This window comes from Erythrolamprus reginae, chromosome 1 (assembly GCF_031021105.1).
Source record: "Erythrolamprus reginae isolate rEryReg1 chromosome 1, rEryReg1.hap1, whole genome shotgun sequence".
NCBI lineage: Eukaryota > Metazoa > Chordata > Lepidosauria > Squamata > Dipsadidae > Erythrolamprus > Erythrolamprus reginae.
The window spans coordinates 232,607,060-232,625,856 of NC_091950.1; the positions used below are offsets into that span (position 1 = coordinate 232,607,060).

The 18,797-nt window shown below is 39.8% G+C and overlaps 1 protein-coding gene across 2 annotated transcripts in view; it reads left to right on the forward strand.

The window, feature by feature from the left end:
- COMMD1 (copper metabolism domain containing 1) overlaps positions 1-18,797 on the forward strand; it is a 103,285-nt gene that overhangs the window by 31,342 nt on the left and 53,146 nt on the right. For both annotated transcript variants that reach the window (XM_070732524.1, XM_070732523.1), the window contains exon 2: positions 9,162-9,443. In XM_070732524.1, coding sequence (XP_070588625.1) covers positions 9,162-9,443 — 282 coding nt within the window. The remainder of the gene's footprint in view (positions 1-9,161; positions 9,444-18,797) is intronic.

Below are 18,797 nucleotides of genomic sequence, written 5' to 3' on the forward strand. Positions count from 1 at the left end.
GGAACAATGAATACCAAAAATAATGAGTACCAAACAGATTTTTCCCATAAGGAATAATGTATTGGGTAACAAGACAGCCTGCACTGACAAGTTCTAGCAAGTATGTTGAGCATCACAAAAATGATGAGTATTGGGACAAAATTTTCACATCAAAATGCATTGAGTACCAAATTCGATGAGTTTCAAACAGTTGAGTACCAAATTACCACTTTGTTTAATGAAACAAGATAAATATTAATGATAGATTTGGTGAGACAGGTTTATACTTCAACAAAAGCTAAAGACATGCTATTTTGTTTTTAAAAGACTTTCTAATTGAGGTACAAGTTGTCATTGATGTCAATAGGTTTTATTTAATTTTATGTACTAAAATGGCAGGGATTGCAATAACTGGTTAATATTTATGGATCTAATTATAGATTCTTCTGTTATGTTTTATGAATGTTTTCAAAACTGAATTAATGTATTTATGGCAGAGTGGTAACAGGAAGAGATTACAATAAAATACTGTATCCCAAGCTTGATAATAATACATTTGTATGGAAAAAAAACATTAGCAAGGGAAACAAGACTTATATAGAATAACTGAATTTAACAGACACCTGATGTTTGGTGTATCCAACAAAAAGGTAACACAAGTTTTATTTAAGTGTACACCAGAATTTTGTTAGGTTTTATTAATACCAACTCTAACAATCTTTTCAGGCTGGCAGTTTGTCTCTGGGAAATACTAGATAAAGTTTAACAACATTTGTGGGAGTTGTCTTGGGTCAATGTAATGATTCCAGACTGGTCGCCCACTTGACTCCTCCTTTCCACTTGGACAGAGGGGAGAAATGGTTGAGCCATGGAACATCCTAAAGCAGTGGTTCTCAACCTTGGGGTCGGGACCTCTTTGGTGGTCGAATGACCATTTCACAGGGGTCACCTAAGACCATGGGAAAAGACAAATTTCCAATGGTGTTAGCAACTAAAACTTCTATTCTGGCATCTTGGAACATATTTTTGCAATCCAACCAATCAGGCGTTTACAGGGGGGGGTTCCCTCTGACCTCTTGCCAATCAGCTTAAAGATCTGTTGGAAGAATTGCCACTAAACCTATAGTTGGGCATCACCAATACAGGAACTGTATTAAGAGGTCGTGGCATTAGAAAGGTTGAGAACCACTGCCCTAAAGGCTTGATCTCTCATTCCTCACATGTTTGACTAGAAATATCAATTCAGGAAAGAATATTAAAACCCCCAAAGAAATATATAACTTCCTAAAAGAGATAGTACTATGATTACACCTCTCTAATTATAAGTGAAAAAAGACAGAACAGTTTCAAACTTACTAATTGAGACCAATATATCATATGTAGATATAAACCAGTTCACTTTTTGTACAGCAAGAATTATGTCATGGGGGGGCATCAGGATTTTGGAGATGCTTGGGTGGGGCATAGCCAAAAAAAGGTTGGGCATAGATGATTCTTTTTGCCGTAATGATATACAGTATAGTTGTTCTATCCAGAGCCCAAGTAGCTTGAAAACAAAAGAGGAATCCACACACCGATATTTCAAATCAGTCTTTTTATACATAAAGTCTCATTTTTACATGGTAACGTCATGCGTATGAGATACTCTTGGCAGTTTCTGAGTGATGGTAATTAAAATATAACAGTTCCACAACTAGGCTGCTGCCAAAGATCAAAGCTGCTCAGGGCATAACCACCACATGTGAAGGAAGGTGCCGACTTCTTTTTTGCATTTCCAACAGGACGAATTTATCTTTGCAATCTTGATGGTGCTAAATGCCATCTATAAAACATTTTGTAATAATTCTCTTTATATATACCTTTGCAAATAGCAAAGAGGAAGCTGCAACAAAGACCAATAAGCAGGTATTAAGCCTGGTTCATAGATATCGCTACAGATGATAAGTTTTGGGAGATTTTCCACTTGCTCCCTGAAAGACTGGTCTTCCTGAGAAAGATCTGAAGAATCTTAGATTCTTAGATTCTTTTGAATCTAAGCATCAGGGCTGTGGAAGAGTCACAGCTAGATCATAGCCTGCAAAAGGACATCAGGTTTGCCAAAGAACAAACCCACTTTCCTAAACATATTTGGAAACATAAATTATTTTAGCAGAACAATTAAGCCACCAGTAGAATGATCACTTCATCCCAGATTAAAGATAAAAGCAAAGGAAGAAGTTAAAATAATTAAAGGCAAATAGCTTGCCAAGATTTTAAATTAAGAAAGTTTAAAATGGACTAAGGGGACAGTAGAATTTGGAATTATATATTTTTGTTCTGTTTTTAATGCACTGTATTTTTAAAATAAGTACAAGCTATTCATACATATATCTGTGTGAGTTTTATTTGGACTAATTGGGAACAACGATTGAACAGCTTTGCAAAATAAAATTTAAGGGAAGTTATAACCTTATCCAGATTTCAATTATGCTTACTCTGCCTTTTTACCCATAATGTAATTTCTGGATTAAGATATTTTAAAATATCAGCATGAGCTTAAAGTTTCCCTTCTCTATAATAGCTCATCCCACATCCCTCTTGTTATATAGCCCTCTTCCTGCCACTACTCTGATCTTCCCCAAATGACTACTACCCTCTTCAATTTTCTCATTCTCATTCCTCCACCCTGATAATTAAGAGGATTACTGTAAATGCTAGAATGGTATCATCACTTGAATTTCTGAACATTCAATTATTGTCATTGATAACAAAGTTCACATTTAATTAACACGCTAACAATTGTAAGAGAGAGCTCCACAGAAGTATTCTTCAACAGAGTTTCTTGGGGAAACTCTCTATTTGAGAGTACTGAATTCAGTTGTGTAGGAGAACTTTAAAATTACAGGAAAATATTCTTTTCAATACAGTTTTAGTTCAGGTTTTGTTAATAGCAATAGTTGCAGTCCTTCATTCGCAAGTCATACCACAAATTATTGTAGTAAATTGCTAAATATTAAGTTTTCAGCAGGTAATGTAGAACTCGCATTATGTAATCTAAAGCCATAACTATCCACAGGTCCAGATGGATTATGTGCTTTTTTCCTGAAAATGTTTGCTACTGTCCCAGCTGAATCTGTCCTGTACAATTTTTGAAGTATTGTTTCAAACTAGTTCTCTGCCTGATAATGGTCATTAGCCACGGTTATACCAATCTTTTAAAAGGGTAGCCCTAGTTCAGTTAAAATTATAAACCAATTTCCTTGTGTTGTGTTACATACAAAGTTATGGAATCAATCATAAACCAATCCATCATTCATCACTTACAGACAAACAAACAACTTGCTAGCCAACAGACAGTTTGGCTGTTTGATGAAACCCCATAGTCATCATAATTATGACAGATCACAGCTTGAACTAGCTTGCTTTGCATGTAATGAGTCTCTCTCTCATATATTAGTTTCAACTTTTAAGTTGCATTGCTGAAATAAATGAACTTTTGTACAATATTCAAATTTTTTGAGGTTTTTGAGTTTCACCTGTAAGAGGGGCTTTGAGACCATTGACCAACAAATGATTTCAGAAGGACAACCATAAAAAAGCCGCTAAAAATTAATAAGCAAATTCATATAGGAGAACATCAGGCACCAAAGACCAGAACCACACGTGAAATTCCAATTAAACTGATTTATTAATACATATCTATGTATAAGACTGTTCTTGATTAATGATTAACATTACTTTGATGCTAGATAACGATCAATGGAATTCAAGAGGAATTGGACTTAGTCCATTTCTGGCTCTGTAGCAACTTTAGGCTGATATCTTTTGATTCCGCCTGTCCTGTCACCCCTCTCCTATAGAGACCTTATAAACACTTTAAAGAAAAAATAATCAGTACTAATAACCAATACAAGTTTCTTGAACTCTGAAGTGATATATATGAGTCAACCCTTTCAAACAATTGACTGCCTCGTTTGAAAATTTTAGATGCTTTTCAAAGATATCCTCCTATGAAACCTATTATAGTACAGTAATCATTCAACCTGGCTCTTATTGTATATGGCATGACTAACTTAATTATACCAGCTTTTTCCAAAAAAAAAAGGAGAGCTGCAGCACTAAGCAAAGTTGAACTAAGGGTAGAACTGCTAATCAGTTTAGACAAGTAAATATTAAAACTGCCACCTTCTACAAATATAGTCTCTGTAAAAAGTATAATATTCAGAACAGATTGTTGCTAGGGTGATCTCACAGAACCTGGACCAAAGAAGAAGAATAAGAAACAATTATCTATGCAGTTTTTGTCGTTATGATTTATTAGGAATACTATTGAAGTGATAATGTTGAACTGATAATACAAGAAATCCAATAGATTAGGCTATTTATACACATTTCAGAGCTGTAGATTCTGTCAGTTTTTCTCTCATGTTTGTGAACTGTGCAGGAGGATACCAATCACAATGGTATAGAAACTAATATGTTTCCATATTAATAAAACTAAATGTTTTATTTGTAAATGAATTATAAAAATTAATGGCGCACAATGGATGGAAACTGATTAAGGAGAGAATCAACTTAAAACTAAAGATAAATTTCCTAACAGTCAGAACAATTAACGAGTGGAACAGCTTCCCTTCAGAAGTTGTGGGGAAATTTTCAAGAAGAGATTGGATAACTATTTGTCTGAAATGGTATAGGACAGTGATGGCAAACTTTTTTTTCGTCGGGTGCCGAAAGATTGTGCACTTGCGCTATCACCCATGCGTGAGTGCCCACATCCATAATTCTGCCATATGAATCCCAGCGACTGGTTAGGTCCCACAGAGTTGGCCTCCTCCAGGTTCCATCAACCAGACAATGTTGTTTGGCGGGACTCAGAGGGAGAGCCTTCTCTGTGTGGGGCCCGGCCCTCTGTAATCAGCTCCCCCTGGAGATTCATACGGCCCCCATTCTCCTTGCCTTCTGTAAGAGTCTGAAGACTCATTTATGCCGCCAGGTCTGGGGCCATTAAACTTTTTGCCCCCTGCCCAATGAATGTGTGAGAGAATGTGGACTGAATGGAATGATTGTTTTTTATGGTTTCTTGGGGGGAGGGGATTTTCTAGATTTTTAATTAGTTAATTGGATTATATTATGTATTGTATATTTTATATGTTGTGAGCCGACCCGAGTCCTCGGAGAGGGGCGGCATAGAAATCCAATAAATAATAAATAAATGCCTGAGGAGGGCAAAAACAGCTTCGCTCACCCCCTGGAGGCCCTCTGGAGGCTGGCAACAGCCTGTTTCCCAACTTCTGGTGGGCCCAGTAGGCTCGTGTTTCCCCCTCCCCATGCTTTCCTGGAGCCTGGGGAGGGTAAAAACTCCCTCCCCCAGCCCCCCCAGAGGCTCTCTGGAAGCCAAAAACGCACTGCCAAAGCCTCTGTGTTAGCCAAAAGTCATCTAGCCGGCACGCACATGCACATTGGAGCTGAGCTAGGGGAAACACTCGTGTGCCAGCAGATATGGCTCCGCGTGCCACTTGTGACACCCGTGCTATAGGTTCACCATCATTGGCATAGGATAATAATAATAATAATAATTTATTAGATTTGTATGCCGCCCCTCTCCGAAGACTCGGGGCGGCTCACAACAAGCGATAAAACAATATTGTACAGGCACAAATCTAATATTAAGAAAAAACTAAAAAACCCTATCAATTAAAAACCAAACAGCACATACATACCAAACATAAATTATAATAAGCTTGGGGGAAAGGTGTCTCAAATCCCCCATGCCTGGCGGTATAGATGGGTCTTAAGTAGTTTACGGAAGACGAGGAAGGTGGGAGCAGTTCTAATCTCCGGGGGGAGTTGATTCCAGAGGGCCGGGGCCACCACAGAGAAGGCTCTTCCCCTGGGGCCCGCCAGACGACATTGTTTAGTCGACGGGACCCGGAGAAGGCCAACTCTGTGGGACCTTATCGGCCGCTGGGATTCGTGCGGTAGTAGGCGGTTCTGGAGGTATTCTGGTCCAATGCCATGTAGGGCTTTAAAGGTCATGACCAACACTTTGAATTGTGACCGGAAACTGATCGGCAGCCAATGCAAGCCACGGAGTGTTGTAGAAACGTGGGCGAATCTAGGAAGCCCCATGATTGCTCTCGCGGCTGCGTTCTGCACGATCTGAAGTTTCCGAACACTTTTCAAAGGTAGCCCCATGTAGAGAGCGTTGCAGTAATCGAACCTCGAGGTGATAAGGGCTTGAGCAGGAGGTTGGGCTAGAAGACTTCCAAGGCCCTTTCCAATGCTGTTTTTCTGTTCTATCTCCTCTGAGAAGGTAGACCATTGTATCCTTAGGCTTTGTTTCTATAACAGTGATGAGCCTTGTTATCAATATGAGAATTCTCTTACTGATTGAATACTATTTTTTGTTTTGACAAAATCTTAGCTAGGATCCTTTTTCTTTCTTCAAGCTGAACCTTTCACACAGAACACTATCGATCCTAAATAACAGGACTGGTTAATCACAACTCATGAATCAGTTTAGAAGGGGGGAGGAAGTTGAGGTTTTTTTGATCTGTATATTAATAGCATCCAATGTATCTTTAGGGTCCAGTCTTTGTTTCATTAATAGATACAAACCGAACAATATCACACACCTGCTTTATACTGATGTATCTAATGTTTATAATTATTTAACTGTATTAATGGTTAATGCCCATAAAATCAGCATTCCCCTAGCAATGAATATATAGTAATGAAAATTGGATTTATGTATGTTAAGTCTAGCATCCCTGGGAAGACCAAGATCTGTCATTGTCTTGCAGGTATTCATCGTCAGATATCCATGCTATGTGCATCAGAGGCTGGATTGCCTATAATCGTGTAAGGGCCTAGAATATGATCTTACAGCACCTCGGGCAATCATTCAGTTGCTTTCTCGGGCTTTTCTTTCCTCCCAAAGCCAGGAGAGAAGAATTGTCAGTATAAATTGCACACAGCATGGCCTTAATATGAACTATTACTGTTCTTATAGTTTCTCTGTATGGCAATACAAAGGCAGTGAATGATGATCTCTCCTGGCTAGCATTCAGACATTGCCAGCTGTAGGGAAAGCTGCCGCTCATCGCTATACGTAATGAGTGCTACAGTAGCATTTGTAAGATCTGGGTGCTCATGCAATCAGTGTTTTCTATTACCCTGTCAATGTATAATCACTAGATGTCAGCAAAGAGTTCGTCTTTCAGTGCTTCTATTGTTTGCCAGGATTTGTGTAACCCATGATGCAGCTATTGTGAAAGCATCCTTGGAGCTCAAGAAAAGGTTTTTATATGAGTGGGAGGTACACTCATTACGGTATGGTCCTGGGTGCATCTGTATGTTTTTTTTCTAATTGGTCTGCCGCGGCTTCTTGGATCCTCCAACCTCACCGGCATGGCAGGCAAGCAGGGCTTTGGCTCTGTTTTAGCAGCAACGACCATCATTCCTACCACCCCTTCCCTCCCTCAAGGGCAACTGTATGAAAGCCAGGGGCTGGGGACAGTAAAGTGTTTCCCCACACCTGTCCTTCACCAAGATTAAAATTCCTGTGTTCTGGCCGCTAGGGCTCACCACCCTTTAGCCGGGATCATCTTTGCTGCTCCAGGGAGATAAGCCATTTAAGCTAACAGCTCGCGGAGCTCCTGGCAGCCATTTTTAGGCTGCATTTTTGGGCGGCAGTTTCCTCAAATTCAAAGGCCCCGATTCCCTTGCAGCTTGCTGGGAGTGCCGGGTCTGAGCAGGACAATAAGTGAAGGCCGTCATTCACTCCATTCCACCTGCTTTTCCTCCCCATTTTTTGGTTGCCCCGGGGGCCAGTGGGAGGGTCGGAATGGAGGCAAAGCCAAAGCAGATGCTTTCTGCTCCGCCTTCCGCTCCTCCTGCTCTCTCAGGTCCCGAACGTGAGAGGAGTAGTTGGGTGCGCTCTCTTACAGTGCCCTGCACAGGGAAAAGGGAGATAACGAGTTGGCTGCTTGGCCGAGCACGGCGGCATGTACACAGATGCAGGAAGGAGGCGTGGGGAGGAGCTGCCTGGCGCGCCTCGGCCCTGGACTGGGAAGCTCTGCGTCAGAGGTGCTGGAGAGGCAACCGCTCTTGCCTCCTCCTCCTCCTCCTGCCGCTGCAGGCTGTGCTTTGGCCCCACTGCTGCAGCGAGTGTCTAGAGGGGCGCTGCTGCTGCTGTTGGCGCCAACGCCAACTCCTCCTGCTTGGCAGCTGCTGCTGCTGAGCATGATTGATCTGCCGGACACGAGACAGAGGAAGAGGCTGCCCCACTGCAGAAGCGGGCGGGATTGAAGGGGGGATCTGCCTTGCCTTGCCTTGCCTTCTTATTAAGTCACGGAACCCCTGGCTGACCCTTGCAGAACCCTTGGGTTCCATGGAACCCTGGTTGAAAAACAGTGTTCTAGCACTATATATATGCATCAATTAGATCTGTTACAAATAATTGTCATAATCATTTCCTTTTATACGTTTTTCATCAGATGCCATATATATAGTATATATGCTCGTTATAGATTTAATTTATATCCATTTGGTTTATCTGAAATGTTTATATTTCATCTTCAAGAAATGTTTTATTCTAAACAAGATATTTCTTACATTTTGTCAGTGTAGTACCCAAAGTTATTTTAAAAGCTATTGTCATTTTGCTGAGCCAAACCACTGAAAACATTTATGGATTAGTTGAAATAAAGCACACTCAAGCTTAGCTCCTAGTGATTATCCAAATAACCATGTAACACAAAATAAATTTACAATTGCTTTCTTTTGGGGTATTTTCTATTATCCTAAAGTGAAAGAGCTATGTGTCATCCAGGAAACACCAAACATCATCCAGGAAACACCCCTACTGTTCTAGGTGGGAGACAGTTAAAGGGCCAGAACTCAGTGTTTTTATTATAAACTTTTGTCTTTGCTTTACTTCAGTATAAATACAGGGCTCGGTACCTTATATTAAGTATTTTATATGCACATCAATAGAATTTGTATCTTATTTGTTTCCTCCCCATCCCCATTGAACCCAGAATAAGTGCTTGCTTTTCATTTTGTGAATTGGGTAATTCAATCTAGGCTTGTTTAGATGGAAGGATAAGGATTTGTGGATAATGTGTTATTTGAGAATTGTAGTTGTTTTATCAAAGAATGTGGAATTCCAGACTGTAAAAATTGTCATGTTCTTTCAGTCAATAGCTTCAGCTGACATGGATTCAAATCAACTAGAAGCTTTTCTGACTGCGCAAACAAAGAAACCAGGGGGAATCACAACAGATCATGCTATGGTTATTGCGAAATTTTGGAAGAACCAGCGAGCAAAAATTCATGAAAGTCTGATAAATCAAAGCAAATGGGAAAATAATTTGAAAAACATAAGCTGGAGAGTAGATTTAAAAACACAGTCAAGACACATTGATCAGATGGCCAGTCCTGTGGCAATAGTTGAAATGGAACTTGAGAAAAATGGACAGGTAAGAACATTTTATCTTATTTTACCAATGCGAATGTTACATGTTAGTAAGTGCTTGCTTCCTAAAGAAGGAGGAAGAGAAAGGGAAGTCTGCAGATAAAAGGTTACTCTATTACAAACACTATAATGCAGGCTTCTGCCCTCGGAATTATGTTTTCCAAAATTTGGGTGTATAAACTTCAGAAAGCCAAAGTGTAGCTTATCTCCAAAACAGAGTACGGTAACTTATATTATCCAGATGGAAGCTCCTGCATGATCTGAAGAGATGTCTTAAAACTGCAAGAACAAAGAGAAAAAATGATAGCTCTTTATTCATTGTTTGGTTTATATGTTACTGCTGATATGGTAAATGTCATCAAACTTATAATTCTGATTCCTACAGAATGCCACGCTAGCACAATATTATTTTCCGTAATTTATTAAAAGATGTTTTACTTCCCTTGCTACAGAACGTTGATCCACCCACCCCACAAAAAAGGAAGTTCTTTTTGTTAACTTGCAGAAAATACATATTTAAACTTTACTGAACTATCAGCAGAAAAGCATGATCTCAGATCATATGAGCTTCTATTTTTATTGCATAAAGCATTTGTAAGTATATGCACTAATTGAGCAGGAGCTGCAGTTAACTTAGTAAAGAACATTCAGTGCTAAGAGTTAACAAGGCATTACTTCTCTTTGATTTATAAAATGTTTATTAAGTTTCATTATAAAATAAAAATACCGAAAAAACAAAAGTTAGTAAAATAGGAGAAAGACAGAGTGCAGAGAAAGAAAAAAAGTGATGACATCCAAGCAGGGAATTGTGCTCCAAGATGAAGAACTTACTTTGGAAATGGGAAAGTGTGAATAAGGTATTACACAACAGTCACACAAAAGCAGCAAGGTATCCAAAAAAGAGAAGCCACCTTCTGGTTGGTGATTCAATTGTAAGGGATGTACATTTAGGAAAGGATATGGAGGTTTTGAAAGAGGTCAGATGTCTGCCAGGTGCGGCTGCCAGCAGAGATAAAAGGTGTATTCTTAAGATAATCAAGAATGCCAGTGAGGACTGTGATATTGATGCTATTATACATCTTGGCACAAATAATCTGTCCCTAAAAGATATACTTTCTGTGCAGAATGACTTCCAGAGCTTGGGGTATGAACTTGGTAGTATAGGTTGTAGGCTTATCTTTTCAGAGGTTTTACCAGTTTATAAGGAACAAAAAGGAAAAGGCCAGTGTGTAGCGGAGTTTAATGTGTGGCTAAAGTAGTAATATAAAAGGAAAGACTTTGGTTTTATTAGTCATGATGCCTGCAGCTAGTCCAATGAAAAACTGTACAAAAGAGATGAATGGCATCCATCAAAGAAAGGGATTGAGTTACTTGGTATTAAGTTCACAGATTTCCTGGATAAACATTTAAACTGAACAATGGGAACAGAAAATTAATTGAACCAGAACATTTCTGCCCCCAGCAGTCTAAAATTAATAGGGTTATCCGTGCGTGCAATGTAGATGTTTGTGTGGGTAAGATTATCAACCCTGCTGTCAAGCAAAACCAAGCATTTAATAGTGCCATACCATGTGCAGTAATCAAACAGGTGGCAAGAAAGTAAGGGCAGTCATGTACAACATAGGTTATGTAGACAGTAAACACAGGGTCAATCAAAATGGACTCAAAAGTCTATGCACCAATGCACAGAGTATAAGAAATAAACAGTGTGAATTAAAAATGCAAGTAAACGAGGGAAGATACGATATTGTTGCCATTACAGAAGGTTGGTGGGATAAAACCGACAAATGGAATATTCAGCTAGAGGGATTTAAATTATTTAAAAGAAATAAACCAAATAAAAGAGGAGGTGGAGTTGCACTATATATAAGAAATAACTACATGTCTACAGAAATAGAGCACAACAATAGTGAAAATTATCTTGAATGCATTTGGAGCAATATTAAAGTGGGAGGAATGACATTGCCATAGGGCTATATGATAGGCCACCCAACCAAAAGAGGAAGTAGATGAACTTTTGCTAGTCAGCTCACTAAGGTATATAAGAAGCACATCACAATGGTAATTGGGGATTTTAACTATCCTGACATCCAAGTTTGCACCAAGTAGAAGATCCTACAGGTTCCTAACAAACCTAGAAATAAAATAAATAAATAAATAAATAATTTCAATAAGCTTAGAGTGAGCTTGGGAAGGATCCCATGGACGAGAATGCTCAAGGGAAAAACAACTGAAGAAGCTTGGGAAATTTTGAAAAGTGAGATTATAAAAGCTCAGTCTAGCTGCTAGCACAATACCAATGAAGAAAAAAAATAATAGCTCTTAAAAGAAACCAGCATGGCTGCATAAATTGCTCCCTGACAAATTGAAAGACAAAAAGGGCAAGTATAAAAAGTAGAAAGAGGGGGAAATAACTAAGGCGGAATATCAGCAAATAGTCTGAGTCTGTAAAGATGAAGTGAGAAAAGCTAAGGCTCAATGAACAAAGGCTTGTGACAAAAGTAAAAAAATAACAAAAAAAGCATCTTCCAACATATTGAAAACAAGAAAAAAGGAAACAATTGGTCCATTGCTGGGAGAAACCTGGAAAAAGGTGACAAGCAACAGGGGAAAAGGAGAACTACTTAACTTGTTTTTTCCATCTGTCTTTGCACAAAGGGAAAATAACAGTCCAACCTATCAAAAACAGCTCCACAAAAATCATATTAGGAACACAAGTTAAAATAGGGAAGAAAATGGTAAGTGAAGACCTGTCTACCCTAGATAAGTTCAAATCACCAGGACCGGATGGATTATACCTCAAGATTGTGAAGGAACTGGCAGAATCACTGACCTGTATCTTTCAAAGATCTTGGAGCACCAGGAAGCTGCCAGAGGACTGGAAAAGACCTGATGTAGTTCCCATCTTCAAAAAAAGAAAAAAATAGATCCAGGAAACTACAGACCTATCAGCCTGACCTCAATATCAGGGAAGATTCTGGGGGAAAAAACAATCAAGCAACGAATCAGCGAACACCTAGAAGCAAACAAAGTAATAACCAAAAGCCAACATGGGTTTGTCAAATACAGATCATGCCAGACTAATCTTGCATTCTTTGACAAAGTAACAAAATTAATGGGGCAGAGGAATGCTATCAGTATAATTTACTTGGACCTCAGTGAGGCACTTGATAAAGTGGACCATAACCTACTACTAGATAAAGTAGAGAAATGTGGGTAAGACAGCAACACCATCAGATGGATTTGAAACTGGCTGACCAACTTCACTCAGCGTGTAATGTTCAATGGAACTGCATCTACATGGAGGGAAGTATGCAGTGGAGAACCCAAAGGCTCTGTTTTAGGCCCAGGATTCTTCAACATCTTCATCAATGATTTGGACGAGGAGATTGATGGGGAACTCATCAAATTTGTAGATGACACCAAACTGGCAGGAATAGCCAACTCTCCAGAAGATAGGCTCAAAATACAGAAGGATCTTGACAGACTTGAACATTGTACGCTATCTAACAAAATAAAATTTAATGGTGAAAAAAAGTAAGGTTCTACATTTAGGCAATAAAAACAAAATGCACCTGTACAGTATATGTGGTACCTTGCTTAACATTAGTAACTGTGAGAGGGACATTGGAGTCCTAGTGGACAACCATTTAAATATGAGCCAGCAGTGTGCATCAGTTGCCAAAAAAGCCAACTGTTCTACGCTGCATCAACAGATGGATAGAATCAAGATCACATGAAGTGTTAATACTACATTATAATGCTTGTAATATAAGGCCACACTTGGAATACTGCATTCAGTTTTGGTCACCACGGTGCAAAAAGGATGTTAAGACTCTAGAAAGAGTGCAGAGAAGAATAACAAATATGATTAGGAGACTGAAGGCTACAACATATGAATAACAGTTGCAGGAAGTGGATATGTCTAGTGTAATGGAAAAGACTAGGGGAGACATGATAGCGGTGTTCCAGTATCTCAGGGGTTGCCACAAAGAAGAGAGAGTCAAACTATTCTTCAAAGCACTTGAGGGTAGAACAAGAAGCAATAGGTGGAAATTAATCAAGAAGAGAAGCAACTTAGAACTAAGGAGAAATTTCCTGACAGAACAAGTAATCAGTGGAACAACTTGCTTCCAGAAGTTGTGACTGTTCCAACACTGAAAGTTTATAAGAAGACGTTAGATAACCATTTGTCTGAAGTGTTGTAGGGTTTCCTGCCTAAGTAGGGGGTTGGACTAGAAGACCTCCAAGGTCCCTTCTGACTCTGTTATTCTATTCTATTCTATTCTATTCTAAACAGTTGATATATCATAATGAAATTTTTTACATTTTGCCCCATCTGCCATCCATGTTTTTAAATATCTTTTTTCCTATTAAATCTAAAATTGCCTTCCTTTCTCTCTGTACTCACATACAATTGTCGTCACGTGTTTTGGGCATGGTATAATATGTGGATGCATTTCAAGAAAGAATAGTTTAGGTTTAGGTTTGTGCAGTAAATAAAAAATGAATTACATTATAAACATCTTTGGATGAATACTAAGCTAAGTGCTATGTTAACCATTCCTGTTGCCCACCACCCATTCAGTAAATTATCTCTATGCTGATTTTTGACCAAAATAAACTTTGAATTTCAATTTAATACATTATTTTAACTGCATTTCTGTATTGAAAATGCTGCTGGAAAAATATTTCATAGAAAATCCATGACACCTATAAATCAGTTATCGTGAGCAGGACTGTTGTTTGTTGCTTAGGGTGGGGATGAAGGAATGAATATATATATCCTATGTAAATGTGGTAGAATAAAAATGTGCAGTCTGATTCTCAAACTGGCAATTTAGGGGTCAAAATATTTGCCTATCCTAATCTAAGAAAAATTGAAATAAGTTAATTATGATGATTTAACTGTTGAGACGAGTAGAGAATTTAAAAGTAATCTGTAATTAGGATGAATCTAAAAATAGAATAGAATTCTTTATTGGCCAAGTGTGATTGGACACACAAGGAATTTATCTTTGGTGCATATGCTCTCAGAATGAGGTTATTTTTGAAATATATTGTACAGGTAGGCTTGAGCAGTTCTTTAATAAGTTAAACACTTTACAAAAAAAGGTTTCATTAATAAAATAGTTAATTTCTCAAGTCCAGTAGTAAGTTACAATATTATAACTTATATATAACGTATAATGACATTGTTCACTCTGTTATATAACTATTATAGTTATTAATAATAACTATAATTATATATTAGATTGTTAGTTATAATCTATATTATAATATACCAATGGATTGTTTATTCTAATAGCATACTAATAGACAAAAAGAGATATTTGTTGCTTGAATTCATACTGGTAAAACTTTTTCACCCAAGGAATTCAGAAGTACATTTTTAATTCCAATAACTATGAAAAAAGTAACCTACATAGTGATTTTGAGGAGTGAAATGAAAAATGTTTATTCTCCAGTAATCACAAATACTTAAAAAAGCAACATACTACAAAATATATATTTTATATATACTGTATTTTATATAGAAAAAGAGAGAATAAATCCTTAATGAATTCATAATAAAATAATATTTCATTTTCCTTACAGAACCTGTGTGAGACTGTAGCCACTAATATAAAGACATTCATTTATTTCATCAATTAGATTTCTTTCATATTTCAGGCATTGCTTAATTAAAAATACATGCAACTGGTAAATATATCAGTATTAAAGCTAAAAAATAATTATTCTGCATTTTAATCTAGCTTAATCCTTGTTTCTTTTACTTCACAAAAATGAGATTCCTATAAAAAAATAATTTGCAGCTGAATTAGGTGACTGGCATATCTGCAGCAACTTATTAAAAGTAACAGTCTCCCAAGGAAAAAATATATATATATATTAGCATTGGTCATTTGGTGACTAGGACAAATGTAATCACATGACCATTGTTCACCTTGAAGGCATATGTACTGAATAGAACAGTTATGTAACTGAAAAAGTGACCTGTGAACAAAAAAAAAACCCAAATGAAAGGACAAGGTTTATATAGCTCAGGGAGAAATAAGGAAAAGAACTGATTTAGAATTCCAAACATTTTAAAAATACAGTTGTTCCCTGACGGGTTATTTTTATCAATGCTTCTTTCATATATTGAGAGAGAGAGAGAATAGAAATATAAAAAGTATAAAGTATAAAAGCAATACATTCATAATAAATATGTGGGAGTAAGAACATCCTCAATATGTTATACAGTGATCCCTCGATTATCGCGAGGGTTCCGTTCCAAGACCCCTCGCGATAATCGATTTTTCGCGATGTAGGGTTGCGGAAGTAAAAACACCATCTGCGCATGCGCGCCCTTTTTTTCATGGCTGCGCATGCGCAGATGGTGGAGTTTGCGTGGGCGGCGGGGAAGACCCAGGGAAGGTTCCTTCCGCCGCCCAGCAGCTGATCTGCTCGGTAGCGCAGCAGCAGCGAGCAGACGAAGATCGGGGTTTCCCCTTTGCGTGGGCGGCGGGGAAACCCCGATCTTCGTCTGCTCGCTGCTGCTGCGGCCGCACAGCAGCTGATCTGCTCGGTAGCGCAGCATCAGCGAGCAGACGAAGATCGGGGTTTCCCCGCCGCCCACGCAAAGGGGAAACCCCAATTCGGCTCCTCATTGCTACCGCGCTGCCGAGCAGATCAGCTGCTGGGCGGCCGCAGCAGCAGCGAGCAGACGAAGATCGGGGTTTCCCCGCCGCCCACGCAAAGGGGAAACCCCGATTCGGCTCCTCGCTGCTACCGCGCTGCCGAGCAGATCAGCTGCTGGGCGGCCGAAGGAACCTTCCCTGGGTCTTCCTCGCTGATGCCCCCGCTCGCCCGCCCGCCGCCCGCCGCCCACCAGCAAGAGGGGGACAGATAGAGAAAGAGAGAGAAGGAAAGAAAGAGATGAGAGAGGGAGGAAGAGAGTGTGAGAGAGGAAGAAGCAAGATAGAGAAAGAGAGAGAGAAAGAAAGATGAGAAAGGAAGGAAGAGAGTGACGTCATCGGGTGGGAAAAATCGCGATATAGCGTTTCGCGAAGAACGAGATCGCGAAAATCGAGGGATCACTGTATTCCTATTTGTTTCTAAGCAGTTGCTTTCTTATAGAGTCCTTGGTGCTCTCTGAGCTTGATTGTCTGCTTACAGACATTATGTTATCTGACTAAATAGTACCATCAGTGCTAGTGAGTGTAGAGTTGCTCCCTCTTTAAGTACAGTAGCTTGCCCTGTCAGTGTTAATGGAGTATGGTTTTCTGCTTGGTTGCTTGCCTGGTAATAAATCCCTGCTTATCTGGATGTTGGCTTCCAAGGTGGATGTGTTCTAGTCTTTTTGTTTCCTTCTCAGGTTCTCATTGTCTCTTTTGAATGGTGTAATAACAAGGTTTGGCATGATCACCCCCATTGATAGCTGATTTGTCTGAGTGCCAAGCTTCCAGTGTTTCTCTACTGTTATTCAACTTAGCTTGATTTAGGATTCTCACGGTTTCCAGTTGAAACTATGGTTGACTTTGTCCATCGTCGTTAGATTGAGGAGTTTTTATTATGTCTTGATTTGTTGATGTTCAGAGATGGGCTCCACTCAATTTCTGCCTGTCTGTTCTACATAATGATTGGTTGCAGTTCTTACAATCTATGTTACAGATGACTCTTGTTTTCTTTCTTCTTGGATTAATGGATCTTTAGGATGTTTTGAAGGGCTCTAGTTAGTTTGTGTGCTATAGTGATACCAAATAGTTGTAATAGTCTGTTGATAGTTTCTGACATATTTCTGATGCATGGCATTGCTATCCTTTTCATAGCTTATGGTGATTGTGCTGTAGCAGGTTGAATGGCCAGGCACTTTGGGATAAAGTTGTGTAGGTATCCATTTTTGGGGAAGAGATTGTATAGGCAGTCTGTTTCCCTTTTCTGGTGTTTTGAGTTGCTGCAGTGCTTCTCCGTACTGAAGGAGCGGGTCCAGCAGTCACATGGGTTGCTCATGTCCAATCCGGTGGAACTGAGCCTAGTGTTAAAAAAGCTTGCTGGATCCGCCCCTTCCCCAGAATTCGCTCAGTTCGCATATCCTGCGGTTGTATTGTGATAGCTCGTTCAACATTCTAACACCTTCCCTTCGATCTTTCCTACAAAAGTAGTAAGAATTGTTTATCCTTATTTGGTTTACTTGCACTAATAGCGCCAGCCGTTTGTGGCTCGGCTTTTTTCCTTGGGAGAAGTTGCGGTTTCGTTTTCCCCCGGCTGTTTTGCCGTTTACGATCCCCGCGGCCGCTTGTGGATTCCTTTAATCCTTTGGCCTGGAGGTCTTGGTGCAAGTATTGCTTCATTGATTTATTATAGTATTGTTGTTAAAGGGCTTAAGAAATACCTCCTGCGGAGTGAGACGCTTGTTTCTAGTCTCCTGGACTTAGTCGATCGCTTCCCCTTTAAGAATTCTATTACGGAGCGATTTTTCGGCGCGAAGGCCTTCGCGCCCTTTTTAAATTTAGGCCTCTCGTGTTGGCCTTCTGCCAGCCGCGTAGGCCTCAGTCCACCGCTTGGATCCCGGAGTGGGCTTTGGGACGCTCAGGCTTAATTCTCCACCGGCTAAGCCTCCAACCAGAGTGCCTTGGTTACTTTAATTAAAGTTTAGGGAGGCTGGCCACGCTGTATTTGGGGACACGAACTCTGGGTTTGCCCAGATTGCCCTCAAGTCTCAGCAGCTCCGAGGCCTCGGAGCAGGATCCATTCCTCTTGGGAAGTCTTTGAAATTCTTCTCCCTAATTATTCAGTTATTTGGCTCAGCCTTGTCTTCTGTTAATTGTCAGACTATGGCTACTTTTCCCAAGAGAGGCACCACTCAAGGTCCCAGAGAGGCCAGGCCTACAGGCGATGAGATTACCAGTATCCCCCAGGCCTCGACCTCCTCTTCTTCAGGGGCCCGCCCCTCGACCAAGGTCACCAGGGCTGAGAAGAGAAGGGACCTAGCCCTACAAAAAATCCATGACAAATCAGCAAAGCGTTTGAAAGTACAGGCCCAAGTACTCAGTAGTCATGACCCCCCAGAGGCTTCTAATCTGCCTTCTTCTGGGGTCACTGTGTTATCTCTGGATGAGCCAAACCTAGACAGACCCCAACCTAACCTATGGGGAATAGGTCCAGAGGAACCAGATATTATTGAAGATTCCCCCCAGCCAGGATCCTCCCAGGCCTTCAGGGATTCTTCTGCCATTCCTGCTGATATTTCTAGTTTACCTCCTGAATTCCAATCTATTTTTTCTGTGTTATCCAAGGCCATTGATGCTAAACTCTCTACCATCAATGCGCTTCCCTTACCTCCTCCACCTCCTCGTCCCTCCCGCCCCTTGGG